The sequence below is a fragment of the Peromyscus eremicus genome, unplaced genomic scaffold (assembly GCF_949786415.1).
Source record: "Peromyscus eremicus unplaced genomic scaffold, PerEre_H2_v1 PerEre#2#unplaced_489, whole genome shotgun sequence".
NCBI lineage: Eukaryota > Metazoa > Chordata > Mammalia > Rodentia > Cricetidae > Peromyscus > Peromyscus eremicus.
Genome location: NW_026734725.1, coordinates 78,600 through 96,048, shown reverse-complemented (window position 1 = coordinate 96,048; position 17,449 = coordinate 78,600). Strand labels below are relative to the sequence as shown.

Here is a 17,449-nt window from a genome sequence, read left to right as displayed (position 1 = left end):
AACCCACAGACGCAGGGAGGCTATATAGCAGGGGGGACCCTAGGATGACTGTGGCTTATAATAAGTTTTGGCTTTACTCAATCACTGGGCAAGCCTCAGTGAAACATTTCACTATTAGTATAAGAATTTGTACTCTATCAAGCTGATAATAGAAAAAAAATAAAAAAATAAAAATGAAAAAAATCTGTATGTATTTTTAATTTAATTGTCACTCTATCCCTAAGAGGTATACATTATTTTGTTTCTTATCTTATAGATTTGAAAATCAAGGTTTGGAGACATTAAATAACTTGTTTAAGATTTCACAGGTTATTAAGTCAAGATGAGAATTTCCATGAGAAGACATATTTGCTAATTTTCAAAAGACAGGTATATATTTTACCCTTGGACTAAAAGAAAGTAACTACTGTGGTATGAGAGAAAACCAAAGGTTTATGTTTAGAGAAACTATTTGAGACTGAAAATAAGAAACTATCAGCAGGAAGTAATTCACAATTTGGCATATTGGAACAAAACAATAGAATTGAAAGCTAAATCACATGGTATGCCACCTTTCAATCTATTAAGGAAATAAAAATGAAATCAACCCAAGGTACTACTGTATACCTAAAACTAGCAAAGATTTTTAAAATTTAATTCTATGCTTTCACTACATGAGATCTGTCTAGACAATCAGATACTTTTATACAATAACAGCACTGTAAGAAATGTCTGGCCAGCTGTGGAACCTGCATGGGACTGGACTCGGCCCTCTGCATACAGGAGACAGTTGTATAGCATGGTCTGTTTGAGGGGCCCCTGGCAGTGGGATCAGGATCTATCCTTGGTGCATGAGCTGGCTTTCTGGAGTCCATTCCCTATGGTGGGATGCCTTGCTCAGCCTTGATGCAGGGGGGAGGGGCCTGGTCCAGTCTTAACTGAATGTACCAGGCTTTGCTGACTCTCCTTGAGAACCCTTACCCTTTTGGAGGAGGGAATGGGGGTGGGAGGGAAAAGCTAGGGGGCGGAGCGGGAGGAGGGAGAGAGGGCGATCTGTGGTTGGTATGTAAAATGAATAAAAAGTTTCTTAAAAAAAAGACATGGGGTTTGTGTGTGTATTGTGTTGCTCAGGATAATCTCAAACATCCTATGCTGGGATGACAGGGCCATGAACCATGACACCCAGTTTATATTTCAAATCAGGAAATGCCATGTGTCCAATTTTCCTCAGAAGTGGTCTGGCCTTTTAAAAAATATTTCTATATGAATTTTAGGACTGTTCTTTGCCTGAAATATGCCACTAGGATTCTGATGGCAGTTACATTGGATCTATATGTTCCTGTTGGTAGTGTGGACATTCTGATAAGCTTTATTCTGAGTCACAGGGTATCCTTCCATTTAGCTTCATCTTCTGTTTCTTTGACCAGTGTTTTGTTTTTGTTTTTGGCCTAGACCAGACTGGCTGGGAACTCCCCAAGTCCCACCTGCCTCTGCTTCCTAAGTGCTGGGTTTAAAGGTGCACACCACTAAGTCTAGCTCAAAAATTAAAAAAAAAAATATATAGACTTCTAATCAATTTTTGTTAAAACATTAAGAATTTATGTTTAAAGAGTAAGACACAGCCAGGTTGGTGGTGGTGCATGCTTTTACTCTGATGGCACAGGCAGGCTGCTCTCTGTGAGTCAAGGCCAGCCTGGTCTACAGAGGTAGTTCCTGGACAGCCAGGGGATATACAAAGAAACCCTATCTCAAAAATAAAACAAACAAACAAAAAAGAGTAAAAGAGTAAGATACGTAAGAGTTTCAGAAAATGGTATGGCATTTATTGAAAGACATGTAGTTGAACTATAATTATGTAAACTTAAATGGCACATGATGATTAAATTAAATTAAATTTATCTTAATTTTGTATTTACATTTTCAGTCCAGATCATTACATTCATGCAGTGGCAAGAAGCAATGATTTTTTTTTTCAAATGTCCATCCTCTTGAGAAATGCAAGAGAGTTCAGCTGAAGTTGTTATTTACTGTTTGAATATATGATAACCTAACAGTTTAAGAAAGCCAAATCCTAGGAAATTTAAATGTTATTTGTGATATACAAAACACACGAATATATATATTAACATGTGTGTATTGGCATTATATGTATGTTTATTATATATAGTAGTTATATCTGTTTTTTGCCTGTCTTTGAATTTTTCCAACATTTTGAACTGTTCAGATCTTGAGCCTACACACAAAGAGGATTATGGTAGCTTTAAGAGTCCATTGATGGGTTGGGGGTTCCTTCTGCTTTTCTGGGATATCAATAATGACATCTTCACATAGCTTGGCCTCAGAAAGTGTATCCTGTGAAGGAACTGTGTCTTCCAAGTCTTGATGTTGGGCTGTATCAGAAGGTTCCTGCTCTTCTGGGACATCAATCACAATGTCTTCACATGACGTGGATGCAGCAGCTGCATTCTGTGAAGTATCGTATGTCCAAAGCCCTGATACTGGTCCTGGGGCAAGTGAGGATGGCTTTGAACCTGCAGATACTACATCTTGTGATGATCAGGAAAGCAAACTTGTGTGTTCAGAATGTTCCGAGTCTTCAGAAAAACTTTTTTTTTCTGGATAACATTTCATTGTTCTCCCTTTAAAATAATATATAAATTTATTAGTCAGGGGGCTCCTTCTGCTCTTCTGGGATATTAATCATTACATCTTCACATAGCTTGGCCTCAGAAAGTGCATCCTGTGAAGTATGAGTCTTCTAAGTCTTGATGTTGGCCTTTATCAGGAGGTTCCTGTTCTTCTGGGATATCAATGACAATGTCTTTACATGCCTTGGATGCAGCGGCTGCATTCTGTGAAGTAATCGAGTGTGCAAAGGCCTGATATTGGCCCAGGTGTGAGGATGGCTTTGAACCTACAGAAACTGCATCTTGTGATGATGAGGGAACATCATCACTGAACAGACCTGTGTGTTCGGTATGCTCCGGGTCTTCAGGAAGACATTTTTTTTTCTGATGCCCTCTCATTGTTCTCCCTTTAAGACAATATAAATTTATTAGCCAAAAGTTATTTTTACCATTCTAAAAATAGTTCTGCTCTTTGTCCTCCCCAAATTTGAAGAGCCTGTATCATGGTACTGCTTTAAGTATGTTCTTATTTCTTAAATTACTAGAGTAAATCTTATGTCTTTGGGTTGGGGTGATACCTCAATCTGCAAAGTGCTTGCCACACAAAAATGAGGACCTGAGTTCAGTCCTCAGCAGAGGTCCAAAGCTGGGCATGCTTGCAGTCCTGTGCTAGCGAGACAGAGTTGGATCCCTGGGGCTCTCTGGACAGTGATCCTAGCTCAATCTGTGAGCCTCAGGACAGTGAGAGACCCTGTTCCAAAACCCAAACTGAACAGCTCCTGAGGGGCCACACCCGAGGTTCACCTCTGACCTTTCCTGCACATGCAGACGCTCCCCCCCCCCATACACACTCACACTAACAGAAGTTAAACAGCTGTTACTTACCCAGGCGTCTTAGTTGTTGAGAAATATCATCTCTGAGATCGGATACATCCCACATGGCCAGGAAAGGGTCAAAGCAAGAGCCTTCCTCTGCCTCTTGCACGTAGGGTTTGTAGGAAAATACATGGTAATGGGCAATGGCCACGAGAAACATTTCAAGGCATATTATAAAATCCTACAACAGCCACAAAAATATTTATCATCTTTGGCTTTAAATCTAGTTTTTCAAAATGCTAACATTTTCAAAGTTATATAGGGTGTCAACTTTTAAAATATAATCCAGATTATATTCATATTTCAACATTTTTTCCACTTCAAAACATGACAAACCAAGGTTTACATCTCTTTTGCCCTCCCTCAGTCATGTATTTCTTAATCTGTTCCCCAAGGACTGAAAGGAAACATGCAGATATATGTAGACCAGGAATAAAACCATTACCAATCAGGACCTATGGGCCATTTCTCTAGGGCTCCCGCTCCTCACCATAGAGCAAGCTAACAGTCTTGCTCACTGTTTGGATATTTGGGGCAACACTGTGTCAAACAGCTTAAACAGTAAAACCTCTTGAGTTCACTGACAGCACTACTTACTTGCAGGCCCGTGGTCACAGCTTCCGCACTCTGCCATTCCCACATACCTTTTTCAGAAATAAAGCCAACCTTCACCAACAGTGCTATAAGGCCTGCTTGCCTGTATGTCAAGAAAAGGTAAATGTCAAATCTAGATCATGAAATGACCAACTGTTTATGGAATTAGGGGCTCGGGAGGGGGCTCGGTGTATAAAGCACTTGCTGCACAAGTGTGAGGACCTGAGTTAAAGTCACAGAAGCCAGGGAAGGCTGGCATGGTGGTGCACATCTGTAAACCCTGTGCTCCTGCAGTGAGCTGAGAGGTGGGTTAAGAGAACCCTGGGAAGACTGCAGGCTGGTGATCCTGATGTGTGCAGAGTAACAGTTAAGAGACCCCATCTCAAATGAAAGGCGAGGACCGATACCCAAAGCTGTCCTCATTTCCACATGCACACATGGCATGGACATGTCGCTACTCACACAATAAACACATACATATCATATACACAAAGAGATTAAAATGTGCACCTAAAAACAGTGAAGTCCCCACTGTTCTGCCTTCAGGGCATATTTCAAAACAAGTTCTGCTTATATTAAATATACTCACCCAGCATTACAAATTTATTCTACTAGTTTCATAAGATGAATTTCATTATGTATTGTCAGAACTTCATCATTTGGCTCATATATCATTTTTGCTTTGAAACTATGTACAAACAATTAGATTCTAAGTTCTAACAGCTTGTAAGTAAAGGCTGATACTCAAGTGTATTTACATGTGCATTCATGACTAGAATTTGATTGTATTATTCATTCATTCATTTAGATACAGGGTCTACCAATGGAACCCTCGTTGTCCTAGGACTTGTTATGCTGACCAACCTGTGCTTGAACTCAGAGATCTGGCAGCCTCTGCCTCCCAAATGCTGAGATTAAAGGTATGTGCCACCATGCCTGGATAATGACTAGGATAAAAAAATAATATTTATTGCTGGCTGTGTGTGTGTGCACACACATGTAACATGTTGTGTGTGTGTGTAGGTCAGAGGACAACCTGCAGGAGTCATTTCTTTCCATCTACCTCGTGGGCTCTTTGATGGAACTCCAACTGTCAGGTTGGTGATGGCAAGCATCTTTTCCTGCTGATCCATTTCACTGGCCCTATTAATTTCAGTTTTGTTTTATCTTCCTTTTTAAGGCTTACTTCTTATGATTGGTGTGGCAGGGTGCCAGAGGACAGGTTTGTGGAGTTGGTTCTCTACTTCTACCTATACAGGGGTCCTGGGGATTAAACTAAGTTCATTAGGCATGCATAGCAAGTGCCTTTCCCCAGAAAGCTAGCCTGCCAGCCCACAGCATATCTGCATTATAATACCATCGAGTCCCAGAAGTCTCTATAGCATATGATGTATGCCTTCAACTGCTAATGATTACTTCTGGCAGTGCAATTTCATGAATTCCTTCTCCTTTGCCCTACTGAATTGCTAAACTGGATCTGACTGTTTCTATAACTCTTAGCACCTATCCTGTCCTAACACCATGACTAGTTTGCTGTTTGCTTTGTGACATTGAGGACAGACAGTAGGGCAGTAGATACACCAGGCAGACACTCTGATGGATCTCCAGCCCTACCTTGTGTTTTAAAGGACACTTACTGATAAACATTTCCCTGTCATTAAATATTTTCTCCCCAATTGATATTGTTTTATTTATGACAGATTTTAGGTAATTTATTCATTTTGAGACAGGGTCTCACTATGTAGCTGACTGGCCTCAAACTTGCTATGTAGACCCTGCTAGCCTTGAACTCATAGAGAGTCACCTGCTTCTGCCTCCCCGGGGAGTGCTGGGATTAAAGGTACACACCACCACACCCAGCATCAAGATATTTAGGCTATCTCAAATTATCTTCATCTTTTAAAAGTCACAGTGGCCATCTGACTACTTCTTTGATTGTTCAGATACAAGATAACACAATGTGGCACAATAGGCTGGTCTACAACTTGCTTTATAGAGCAGGCTGTCCTCAAACTCACAATGTGAGATTCTCTTGCCGCCCTGAATACTGGGATTACAGGTATGTACCACCACACATGACTAAGATTATTTGTTTTTTTATCTTTTTAAAACTATTTAATATTTATTTTAATATGCATGCGTTTTGCCTGCATGTATGTATATGATGCATGTGCAGTATCTGCAGATACTAGAAGAGGGCATTAGAACCACCTGGATCTGAAGTTACAGAAGGTTGTGAGCCACTAATCTTGTTAGTGTTGGGTCCTGAGCAAGAGCAGCAAAGCGCTCTTGTCTGCTGAGCCATCTCACCATCCCTGTTTTTGTAAATCTTACAATACCTGAAGGGATGGCTTTTTAAAAAGATGTCCTTGTGTGTGTCTGACTGCAGGTATGTGCATATGCTCACAGAGGCCAGAAGAGGACTTCAGACCCCTTGGAGCTAGAGTTACACGAGGTTGTGAGCCGCCAGACATGGGTGCTGGGGACCAAACTGCAGTCCTCTGGATATGCAGCACACTCTCTTAACTGCTGAGCCTCTCTCCAGCCCCAAAGACATCTTCCTAGTTCAGGTTGGCCTTGAATGGTAGTCCTGCCTCAGTCTTCCAAGAGCTGGATTACAGACAGGCACCACTGAGCCTGGCATTGTATTCACATTATTTAAAAAACTTCCTTAACCAACAGTTTTATTGGCATTTATAAAATGAGAATATTTAAGAGCAAGCAGTACTTACCAAAACAAGACAAAGGCTACCAGTTTGACACAAAGAAATTTGCCAACGGGTTTTATAGGGCTAAGCTCTTCCTTCAGCATGTTGTAAAGCAGCAGGAGGCAGCATATGGCAATCTAGAAACAAAAGCAACATTCAACATTCTGCATACATGCATTTTGCCTGCATGTATGTATATGATACATGTGCAATATCTGCAGATACTAAAAGAGGCCATTAGAACCACTTGGATCTGAAATTACAGAAGGTTGTGAGGAAGACAGTGACAGAACCTTTCCTTAAGGCCGAAATCAGAGTCTACTGACGTTTTAGTGCTTTTTTTTTTTGGTTTTTCGAGACAGGCTTTGTCTGTGTAGCTTTGCGCCTTTCCTGGAACTCACTTGGTAGCCCAGGCTGGCCTCGAACTCACAAAGATCTGCCTGGCTCTGCCTCCTGAGTGCTGGGATTAAAGGCGTGCGCCACCACCGCCCGGCTAGTGCTTTTAATATGTTGCTGAAGATGCATATATGTGAGATTTCTCAAGAGAGGTATGTAACATTTTTCCTGAATATGTTTCTAAGTGTTCACATACTGGAACTCAAAGCAATAAACAAATGATATGAATGGAAGGTTTCCTTCAGTCAAAAAAAAGGCAACACAAATTACCACCACTTTTATAAAAACTTGATTATTATTATTAGCTAGTCTCTCGTGTAACATTTACACAACACACACAGTTTATAAGGCAACACGTTAAATAAGTACAGTTTCAGCAAAACTGTGATCATGAAATCTACATCACACAAACCAGTTTCCTTGAGAGCAGTGTATAAGTCCAGCTGGCCTTACTTCTTAAAATAAGTGCCCACATCTTTAGAGTCAGTTATAATAACCAACCAGCATTTCAACAGCAAGAAGCATTTCTGGAAGCTTACTTTCCCCAATAAAACCAGGAGATACTTTATGCTCTTTTAAAATACTTCAGGATATGAGAGCAGTACAGCAAGAACCAAGCTCAGACCCTTGCACTGGAGCAGGACCACCCAGGGTGCATGTCACACACTCCCGGGACCTGGGTTCTAGCTGTAGTACCATTAAAAACAGACTCTTAACACTGAGCCGTTTCTCTGTACATAGGAACTGTGACCCTCATGCTGGGATCTGACCCAGGGCTGTGTATAGGCAAACACTCCAGGCACATTCCACAGTCATAACCCAATTTTCTAACATCTGTCATGACCTAAAATGAAATTTTGTTCCTCAATATCTTTTTCAACTGAAAGTAGCTAACTTTTGTGTATGTTTCATAAGTTTTACTTTTAGTATCTGTCTAAATGCCAATGGGAAGACCAAACTATGTCCACCGGGTTTAGAGTGTTTCCAGTCCTTTCTTATAATGGGCATTACATCCCAGAAAGCAAGAACACTTCTACCATTTCTTTAGAGTACATTCCCAGAAAAAAGACTGCTGGTCATGGAGATGAGCATGAGAGAAAGCTCTGGAGATACACACCATTTATTTCCGTTATAAACTTCCTTCCTTCCTTCCTTCCTTCCTTTCTTTTTTTTTTTTTTTTTTTTTTTGGTGTTTTGAGAAAGGGTTTCTCTGTGTAGCCCTGGCTGTCCTGAAACTCACTTTGTAGATCAGGCTGGCCTCAAACTCAGAGATCTGCCTGCCTCTGCCTCCCAAATTCTGGGATTAAAGGCATGCAATGCCATGCTCGGTTCCATCATAAACTTCTAATAATTTATGTATTAGAAGTGTTTGTTACTGTACTGTAAAAAGCACTATCCAAAGACTTTAGATGAAATACACTTCAGCTTAAGAGAGCCTTTCAGTTCCTAGAACAGCACTCATTTTTTTTTGAAAAAAAAGGTCATTTTTAATTTTCCTTTAATTTTAAATATAGATCAGAGATTTAAATTTTTGCTGTTTTGTTTGCTTATTTATTTGGTTTTTTGAGACAGGGTTTCTCTGTGTAGCCATGGCTATCCTGGAACTCAATCTGTATGTAGACCAGTTGGCCTCGAACTAAGAGATCTGCCAGCCTCTGCCTCCCAATTAAGGTGTGAGACAGCACCACCTGGTGAACTCTTCCATTTTTATTTAAACTCTCTCCTCTCATGCCAATTAGACTTTTCCCTCTTAATGAATAGGTCTATTGCATTATGTTTTGTTTATTTAGAAGGCACATCATGCTTATCCCCACAAGGCTGTGGGGTCACAAGAGCAAACAGCTCTGCATGTAAGTCACCAAATCATTCATGAACATATTACTGTACTTCTATATTGTATAAAGGTATACATTAAAGCTGTTTCAAGTTCCATGTACAAAGTAAAAGGTAATTTTTCCTCAAGAAATAGTGCCTGATAATATTTAGCAATAGAAACAAATTTAGTACAATTAAGAAGAATGATGATTTACTTACCACTTCTGACAAATTATTTATTATAACCAAGTAAGTCCTCGCATTGGAGAAACCAAATTTCCCTTCATTGTAGACACCAACCATTTCACATATCCTTAAAAATGGCAAAAATAAACTTTATGACTGACCAAGTAAACCTTATCTTAATATGTACACTTTAGAGACTTATTTTATGCATGTGAATGTTTTACCTGCATGTATACCTGTGCACAATGTGCATGCAATGCCCTTGGTGACCAGAAAAGGGCACTGGATACTCTGGAACTAGATTTCACTAAACCTCTGCAAGAGTACCAAGTGCTGTTAACACTGAATGCTCCACTGAGTGTTCTCCAGCCCTGAACACGTTCTTAAGGTGTAGTGGTAGCAACACTTAAAATTTAGAGTCTGTTTACTTTAGTAAAGTCTGTTTACTTCAGTAAGTCTGTTTACTTTAGTAAGTCTGTTTACTTCAGTAAGTCTGTTTACTTTAGTAAGCCTAATCTTGGTTTTTCTGATGTGTTGTACAGTCTGCTCTCAAAGAATGTGAAAATCGTGGCAATCCTTTGCATTGTTCATTGTAATGGAATCCAGCTTTTATATACGTATTTACACTATTAATCAACGTTGTTTTTCTATTTGTTTTTTCCATTTAAGAATAGAGATTAGTTTTTAAGATAGGGCCTAGTCTGGCATTAAACTCTCAATTCTTCTGCCTCTACCTTCAAGTGCTAGGATTATTTGCCATGAATCACTACACTTGGTTTCTGTCTTGTTGAGAATTAAACCCAGGGCTTTGTGCATACAAGGCAAACACTCTTATCAACTGAGCTATATTCCCAGTCATGTATCATGAAGATAAAAGAAAAAAAGCTAAGGGAAGGCCATACTTACAATGCTATAAGAGTGGTAATTGGTCTGATCACAGTGTACTGCAGGACTCCCAGTTTGCATCGAAAGAGCAGCACTCTGCAGAAGAAAGAGAACATAACATCTCAACTATTCAGTGGCATCAGAACATGGCAAAGCCTCTAAATTAAAATCACGCTGAGAGCTGACACTAATTATATTGAATCCTGCCAATTTCGTCCTCCTAAATGATAGTAGGGTAAGAATGTGGTGGCAACATGGAATCTGAAGACCATTTTGAAAATATTTAATAACTTTATCTCCTAAAGCCTCCCTTCAGCTCCACTATAGTGCAACCCAGAACAGAAGGAACAGAAGAAGGTGCTGGGACCTTGGTCTTTTCCTGTTTCCCACTCTTGCCATGATACACTGCAAACCAACAGGACCAAATGACCTGAGTCTGTGAGTCAAATAAAACTGATTGTCTCAGGAACTTTGCTGACAGAATTGATAGTGATGGCTCTAACTAACACAGGAGAAAAACGGAGGTACAAATGAACTGTGAGCTTGTGCACATGCATGTGTATAAAGCATTGACATTTAGGATGCAGCTTCCTGGTGAATGTGTTTACAGAAAGATTTCCTGGGACAAGGCAAACCACCCTGAGGGTGGGTGGCCATCCTCAGGCTGGGGCCCTGGACTGAACACGAGGCAGTGAGCGGAGTTCCGGCTTTCCTCTCTGCTTCCTGACAGCAGATGCAGTATGACGTCATGCACCTGCCACGTGCCTTTCCCGCCATAAGGGACTGCACCCTCAACTGTGTTCCGAAGTTGCTTTTGTCAGTGACTTTGTCTCAGCAGGGAGACAAGTACAAGACAATTAGCTGCGTGATCACGTGCATGATCATTTAGGCTCCAATTCCCAACTGTAAAAATGATGCTGATTAAACATTTTCTAAGGTTTTCTCCCTCATTACATTGATGAACTTTTCTATTGGGGTAAGCAATGTAAAAATAAAAACAAAAAAACAAAAAACAAAAAAAACCTCTCAACATGTACATTGTAAAAATGTATTTTATTATCTTTCAAACTGTATTACGTGCTACATAGTGTAAGGGCTCTGCCTACTGTCCCCACCCCTTGCAGAGAGCTGACTGATATTTAAGACCCACACAGAGGCCCATCAAAACCAAACACACTTACTCTCCCATCGCCAATGGTGGACACCAGCAGAGTGGAAAGAGATGCTGTTGCTGATCCTTTGCTTCCAGGTATAACATTATATTCGGGATCCGAATTGTTAAATTATTGGTAAGGAAGATCATAAAGTTATAAATGGTGTAAGCTTCATAGCAGTCTCTACAGGTATCGGCATATATTCCAACTTTGGGGAATTTTAAGGCCAACCACTGTGGAAAAGCACAGATGTTAAAGAGAAATGCTACTGATTCAGAAAATGCAACTGAAGGCATTTTTTTCTTTTTTCTTTTTCTTTTTTTTCCCAGATAGGGTCTATGTAACCTGGGTGTTCTGGAACTCACTATGTAGACCAGGCTGGCCTCCAACTTAAGAGTTCCACCTGAGTGATGGGATTAAAGGGATGCAACACCACATCTGGCTAAAGCCATTTTCTTTAGTTATGTCTACTGTGGAAAGTGTTTTTTCCTTTTATTTTCTTTCTTGGGGTGGGGTGGGGTACAAATAAAAGACTTAGTAACTAAAAAGCATCATAGTGAGCAATCAGCATCCTTATGAGAGTCTGCATCTATGGGTTCAGCCAACCCTGGAGCAGAAATATTTGTAACAGCCCCTGACCCCAGGTCTGCACTCTGGCCTCGAACTCATGGAGGTCCTCTTACCTGCCTATGGCACTGATATTCTATCAGGTGTCATAAGCCATCTAGAGCTGACCATAAGGACAGGGGACACACTATGCTGATGCTAACCATTTTATATAAGGGAACTGAGCATCAGCACATTTTGATGCCTGGGGTGGGAAAGTATTCTCTTGTGGCTACGTATGGATGAGGGTAATTACAATATTTCATTCTTTAAAAGATTAAGAGCCACTAATCTTAAATTTAAGCAAGCGAGCAAGGAAAACAGCTACATATTAAAAATATTTGAAATATCTGCATTTTTTCATTATAATATCTTCCTTACCAACACTAAAATAAGTGAACTTGGCCAGTTGCAGTGGTGCATGGCTTTAATCCCAGCACTTGGGAGACAGAGGCAGGGGGCTCTCTGTGAGTTCGGGCCCAACCTGCTCTACATAGTGAGTTCCAGGACAGCCAGAACTACATAGTGAGACCCTGTCTCAAAAACATAAAAACAAATAATAAGTAAAAACATAAAGAAGGAAAAATCTGGGTTGCGGTAGTGCATACCTTTGAGCCTAGCACTCAGGTGGCAGAGGCAGGAGGATCTCTGAGTTTGAGTCCAGCCTGGTCTCCAGGGTTAGTTCCAGGACAGCCAGGGCTACACAGAGAAACCCTGTCTCAAAAAAAAAAAAAAAAAAAACAAACCTAAAACAAAAACAAAAACACAAAAAAAACATGAAAAATTTCACTATCAATCTCTTTTTAAAAGTCAATATTTTGTGTTTATTACTTTATTAAGCATTTTTTTTGGTTTTTTGAGACAGGCTTTCTCTGTGTAGTTTTGGTGCCTGTCCTGGATCTTGCTCTGTAGACCAGGCTGGCCTCGAACTCACAGAGATCTGCCTGGCTCTGCCTCCCGAGTGCTGGGATTAAAGGCATGTGCCACCGCTGCCTGGCTATTAAGCATTCTTTAGTAAGCATAGTTAAGTGTCAGAAGAGAAGCAAGGCGGTAGTGGCGCTTGCCTTTGATCCCAGCCCTCACTGGGGAGACAGAGGCACGTGGGTCTCTGAGTATGAGGCCAGCCTGGTCTACAGTATGAGTTCCAGGACAGCCAGGGCTACATGGAAAAATCCTGTTTCAAAAAACCAGAAAAAAAGGTGTCATAAAAGACTTTTTAAAAAGATTTATTTACTTTATTATTTTATGTGCATGAGTATTTTGCCTACATGTATGCATATGTGCCTAGTGCCTACAGAGATCAGAAATTGGGTTCCCTGGGACTGGAATTATAGTTGTGAGCTGCCATGTGGGTGCTGGGAATTGAACCTGGGTCCTCTAGAAGAGCAAAGTACTCTTTACCAATGAGCCATCTCTCCAGACCAAGAATTCTTAATGCAATACAATGAAAGATACTTACACTACCTAAACTGTATACTGGAACCATCCAAAGAATCCTACAGAAAGTAAAACATAAAAAACACTTAATATGTTTATGATTTAAGTCAGTCAATAGTAGTAATAGCAAATACATTAAGATTTGACCTCATAATAGGTTTTTGAAGTTTGGGTTGTGTGAAATGCACCAAGTGTTGCAGAATCCCCCAGAAGGACACTTGTACCGTCACCAGCATGAAGATACCAGCAATAAACCACGCTTTAGTGTGTACTCCAACCTTGAAAAACAAAAGAACACATTGGTTTAGATTCTGATATTAAAACTATAAAGATCAATATTTTTGTCTTAAATTTTCATTAGATTACTAATACTGCTTTGTATTTCCCAAATAATTAGTAGCAATTAAAAAAAGATTTACTTTTTAGTAAATTCTATGTATGTGTCTGTGTGAATATGCGCATGTGTGAGTGTGGGTACCTGCTGAGGTCAGAAGAGGGTGTTACAGAGTGTGGTAGCACACACCTTTAGTCCCAGTAACTTGGGAGGCAGAAGGTCTCTGTGAGCTCCAGGACAGCCTGACAAAAGAACCCTCCTCCTCCTCTTCCTCAAAAAAAAAAAAAAAAAAAAAAAAGAACATTTACATGATATTTTGCCCATTCCTAGTGTGTTATTTGCTTTCTGTATCTGATTCTTGTTTGCTGTTTATGAGCTATCTTGAGGAAATGCTCCAGTTAAGCCTCTAACCTTGAACACAAAAACAAAACCTTCCTTTAAACTTCTCAGTCCCCTCCACCTATTGTGCTATCATTTCTCAGGCTCCTTCGGAGTCAAAATCTTCAAAACTCATATATTCTCCGGATTCTAAGTTTCCACCACACATTCGTACTTCAACAATTCTGTTCTGGGTTTGGTCCTTCCAGCTTCAGTGATCACTAAGCTCCCACTGACCTTTCTACTTGTGAAGAGTGACAGGCAGGTTGGCAAGAGTGGACAGTATTCAGAATGTCCCCTTGAAACCCTCCTCCTGGGCATTCACTTCATTGGTTCCTTGTGAATTCCTGGGAAATGTCGGTGCCAGGTCTTTGCTGTTCCTTCTCTGTGTCCTTGATCTCAAGCATTCTTTAACTGCAGACACTGTCTAAAGTCTGACCATTAGTACCTAGGTGTGTTCCCCTTTCAGAGGTCGGAACTTAACCCCTAATGCAAACAGCCATATTTGGAGATAAAGCTGATGGGGACTTAGATGAAATGAGGTCATAGTCTCATAGGGCTGGCGATCTCAAAATGAGATCGTTCAACCACCTGAGGATTCAGCAAGAGTATGGCCATCTGCAACCTGAGAGTACCCTCCCTAGACAGCAACCTTCTGGCCCCCATGATATCTGACTCCAAAATCATTTTCAAGACTGTGACAAAACAAATTCCTCTTGAAGGCACTCAGTTCGTGGTATACACATGTGCTTCTGTGTGTGTGAGTGCAGGTGTGCATGTGTGGAGGTCAGAGGTCAGCTCTGGGAAGTCAGCTCTCCTTCCAGCTTAGGAACCAGGGTCTCTTGTTTCTGCTGCTGTGCTGCACAGTGGAGGCTAGCTGGCTGGCAAGCTTCCAGGCAATTCTGTGTCCACCTCTCATCTTGCCATAGATGCCATTCAGGTGGGTTACAGAGAGGGAACTCAGGTGGTCGGGTTTCCTGGTTATTGCTCCACCTGCTGAGCCGTCTTCCACAGCCCAGTTTACGGCCTTTATTATGGCAGAGAGTAGATTAAACAAGACGTGTACCTGCAGTTGAAACTGTTCTGAGGTCCAGACTTGCATATCCAAGTGCATTATTTGACAGGCTCACCCGCACGTCCTCCATTAAACATCCCTGTCAGAACTTGAGGGACTCAACTTGGGGTGTTAGCAGTTTACACCGCAGATTAGAATTGGTCTTAAAGGTTCATGGCACTTTCAAACTACGCTTGAAGCTCACAGCTAAGAGAATACTAAGTGAATTAAGTACTCCAAGGAACACTAAGTGAGGAAATTATATTTATATTATGATTGCTATACCTAAATTTAGGTGGACATATTTTAAATAACAAAAAACTGAACAAATGAGAAATACTTAATGTCATATCATAAGAGTCTTAAATAACTATATGAACTATAATAAGAAAAGCCAACAAAAGTTTAGTGAACAAAATAACCCTACAGACATGTTTGGACACATTATTTAACTAAAATATTTTCCACACTCAAAAGCGGGGGTGGGGGGGTGGGGGGGGTGTCATATGCATGGTATGTCATAACTCTTCTAAAATAATAAAGTACTTTCTGGTTATTATTAATAATTCTAAGTTCATTTTATACATATATTACGGATATGTTAGGTATTCAGCTTGTAATACTTTAGTAATGTCACAACATGATGTCATGTTGTGACATCAACAAGTAACAAAAGGCTGCCGGAGAGATGAGTCAGGTAAGGGGCTTGCCTCCAACACTGCACTGATCTCTTGAGCTCAGTCCTCACTCAGCACTCATGATGGAAGGAAAGAACAACTCCCCCAACTGGTCCGTCCTCTGACCTCCACAAGTGGGCCATCCCACGAATACACCAACAACAAATACATAAAAAAAAAAAAAAGAAACAAATACACGAGGAACTTTTGTAAAACTTTTGCTTTGACTGAGGAGTAACTTCAAGTGGCCAGCATAACTCAGTTGGTAGAATGCTTGCTTGCCTCAAATGAAGAAAGCCCTGGGTTCCATCCCCAGCTTTGAATAAACAGAAGCACTGAGAATGTGGACGTTGGAGGACCATCCTAGGCTACAAAGCAAGTCCCAAAACAGCCGGTCTACATGAGGCTTTATCTCATTAAAGAAACAAATAAAAGATGGAACTTCAAACATAAAAACAATTAGCAAAGTCCAACTAACGGGAATTCTTTCGTTTCAGGAAGCAGGCTAAAAGCTTATAAAATCCAGAACGTAGCTTTCAAGGTAGTTTATCTGATCTGGTCAAGCCCTATATCTGCACAGCAGATATGATTTCAAGAGTAGTTTTCTGGGAACTGATGGGTACTGGCGAAGCATTCTAAGCAGCAACATTAACTATTTTTCTCCACCCGGTCCCACCTCCACTTGTAGCGGCAAAGTGAGATCAGACGGGTCTGTTTAATGTTCAGAGATGAAATGTTTTTCTGACCCCCAAGCATTAAAGGCTGACAAAGGGATTCTGTCAAACAGACTAAGAAAGGGTAGAGGTGCTGGACTCTCTTACCTTCTCCTGTTGGTGAAACTTCGAAACACCAAAGGTAACAAAGATCAGCATGCTTACAATATAAATGAGTATGACCAGGGGTCGGATCCATCGCCTCCAGTTTTTCCTATTGCACACACAGGCCATTTTCATCAGTGAAAAAGCACTGAACAGCCAAAAAAAATGAACCAAATCAAGATTTTGGCACTTTCACTTCTTTAGCTGTTTTCTGTGATGTCAGACCTCAGACCTTTATGATTGGGCAGCTACGGAGGAGGGCGTGACTGTAACCAAGGTTACCGAAGGGCGTGGTGGGAGGGATGCCGGGGAGGGTAGTGGAGGACTGTTGGCTTCCCTAACTTGGCTGGTCTTAGTGGATCCTGAGGAGGATTCCGGAAGCTGTAGGGACTGGGGACGTTTCAGAAACACGTGCTGTATTACCCAGACTTTGTTCCATCTAAAGGAAAGCCTTAGTGTGGGACAGAGCGGAACTTGAGACAGGCTTGTTTTCTGAGAAGGCTCCCTGGTTGTCTTTAGGGATGGAATTAGAAACTGGCTGGAAAAACACAGAATAGGAAACCTTTGCTTAGATTTCAGTCAGTTGCTAAAGTTTAGAGCCCTAAGGAGGTATTTCTCTGCATAATTTCTGAACCAAGTAGAAGAATCATTCTAAAAAATAGCTTATTTGGAAGTAACTGCCAATATGAAATGTTCACATTTGAAATGTGTGTTAAAAAGTCCTACTCATTTAGAATTCAAAAAGTTGGAATTCTGACACCACATTCTGTGCACTCAAAGCTTTCAGTTGTATAGGTTTGCAGAGCAAATAAATGGCAAACGGGATCATACGGTCTCTCTAAATCAAGGGAGCAAGCAAACATCTGTGTCTCAATTAGACACGTGAATATATATGGCCTATATCGTCATCAACACTATCCTACAT

At 40.7% G+C, this 17,449-nt stretch overlaps 1 protein-coding gene across 1 annotated transcript; it reads right to left on the bottom strand.

Annotated features, from left to right (window-relative positions):
- Window positions 1–2,535: 2,535 nt before the first annotated feature.
- Window positions 2,536–16,707, bottom strand: LOC131901836 (transmembrane protein 184C-like). The gene is made up of 10 exons (XM_059252909.1): window positions 16,528–16,707; window positions 13,411–13,541; window positions 13,286–13,322; window positions 11,248–11,453; window positions 10,088–10,162; window positions 9,215–9,308; window positions 6,809–6,921; window positions 4,080–4,179; window positions 3,492–3,663; window positions 2,536–3,013 (listed from the first exon to the last, which is right to left on the bottom strand). Exons 1-10 carry the CDS (start codon window positions 16,657–16,659, stop codon window positions 2,706–2,708), a joined length of 1,368 nt encoding a protein of 455 aa, XP_059108892.1. The 5' UTR covers window positions 16,660–16,707; the 3' UTR covers window positions 2,536–2,705.
- Between the last annotated feature and the right edge of the window lie 742 nt (window positions 16,708–17,449).

Coding starts and splice junctions, on each gene's coding strand:
- LOC131901836 (XM_059252909.1), bottom strand. CDS start 16,659: ATGAAAATGGCCTGTGTGTGCAATAGGAAAAACTGGAGGCGATGGATC. Junction 11,454..13,285: donor CAGTATACAGTTTAGGTAGT/GTAAGTATCTTT, acceptor GCTTTTCCACAG/TGGTTGGCCTTAAAATTCCC. Junction 3,664..4,079: donor CTGTGACCACGGGCCTGCAA/GTAAGTAGTGCT, acceptor TGGCTGTTGTAG/GATTTTATAATATGCCTTGA.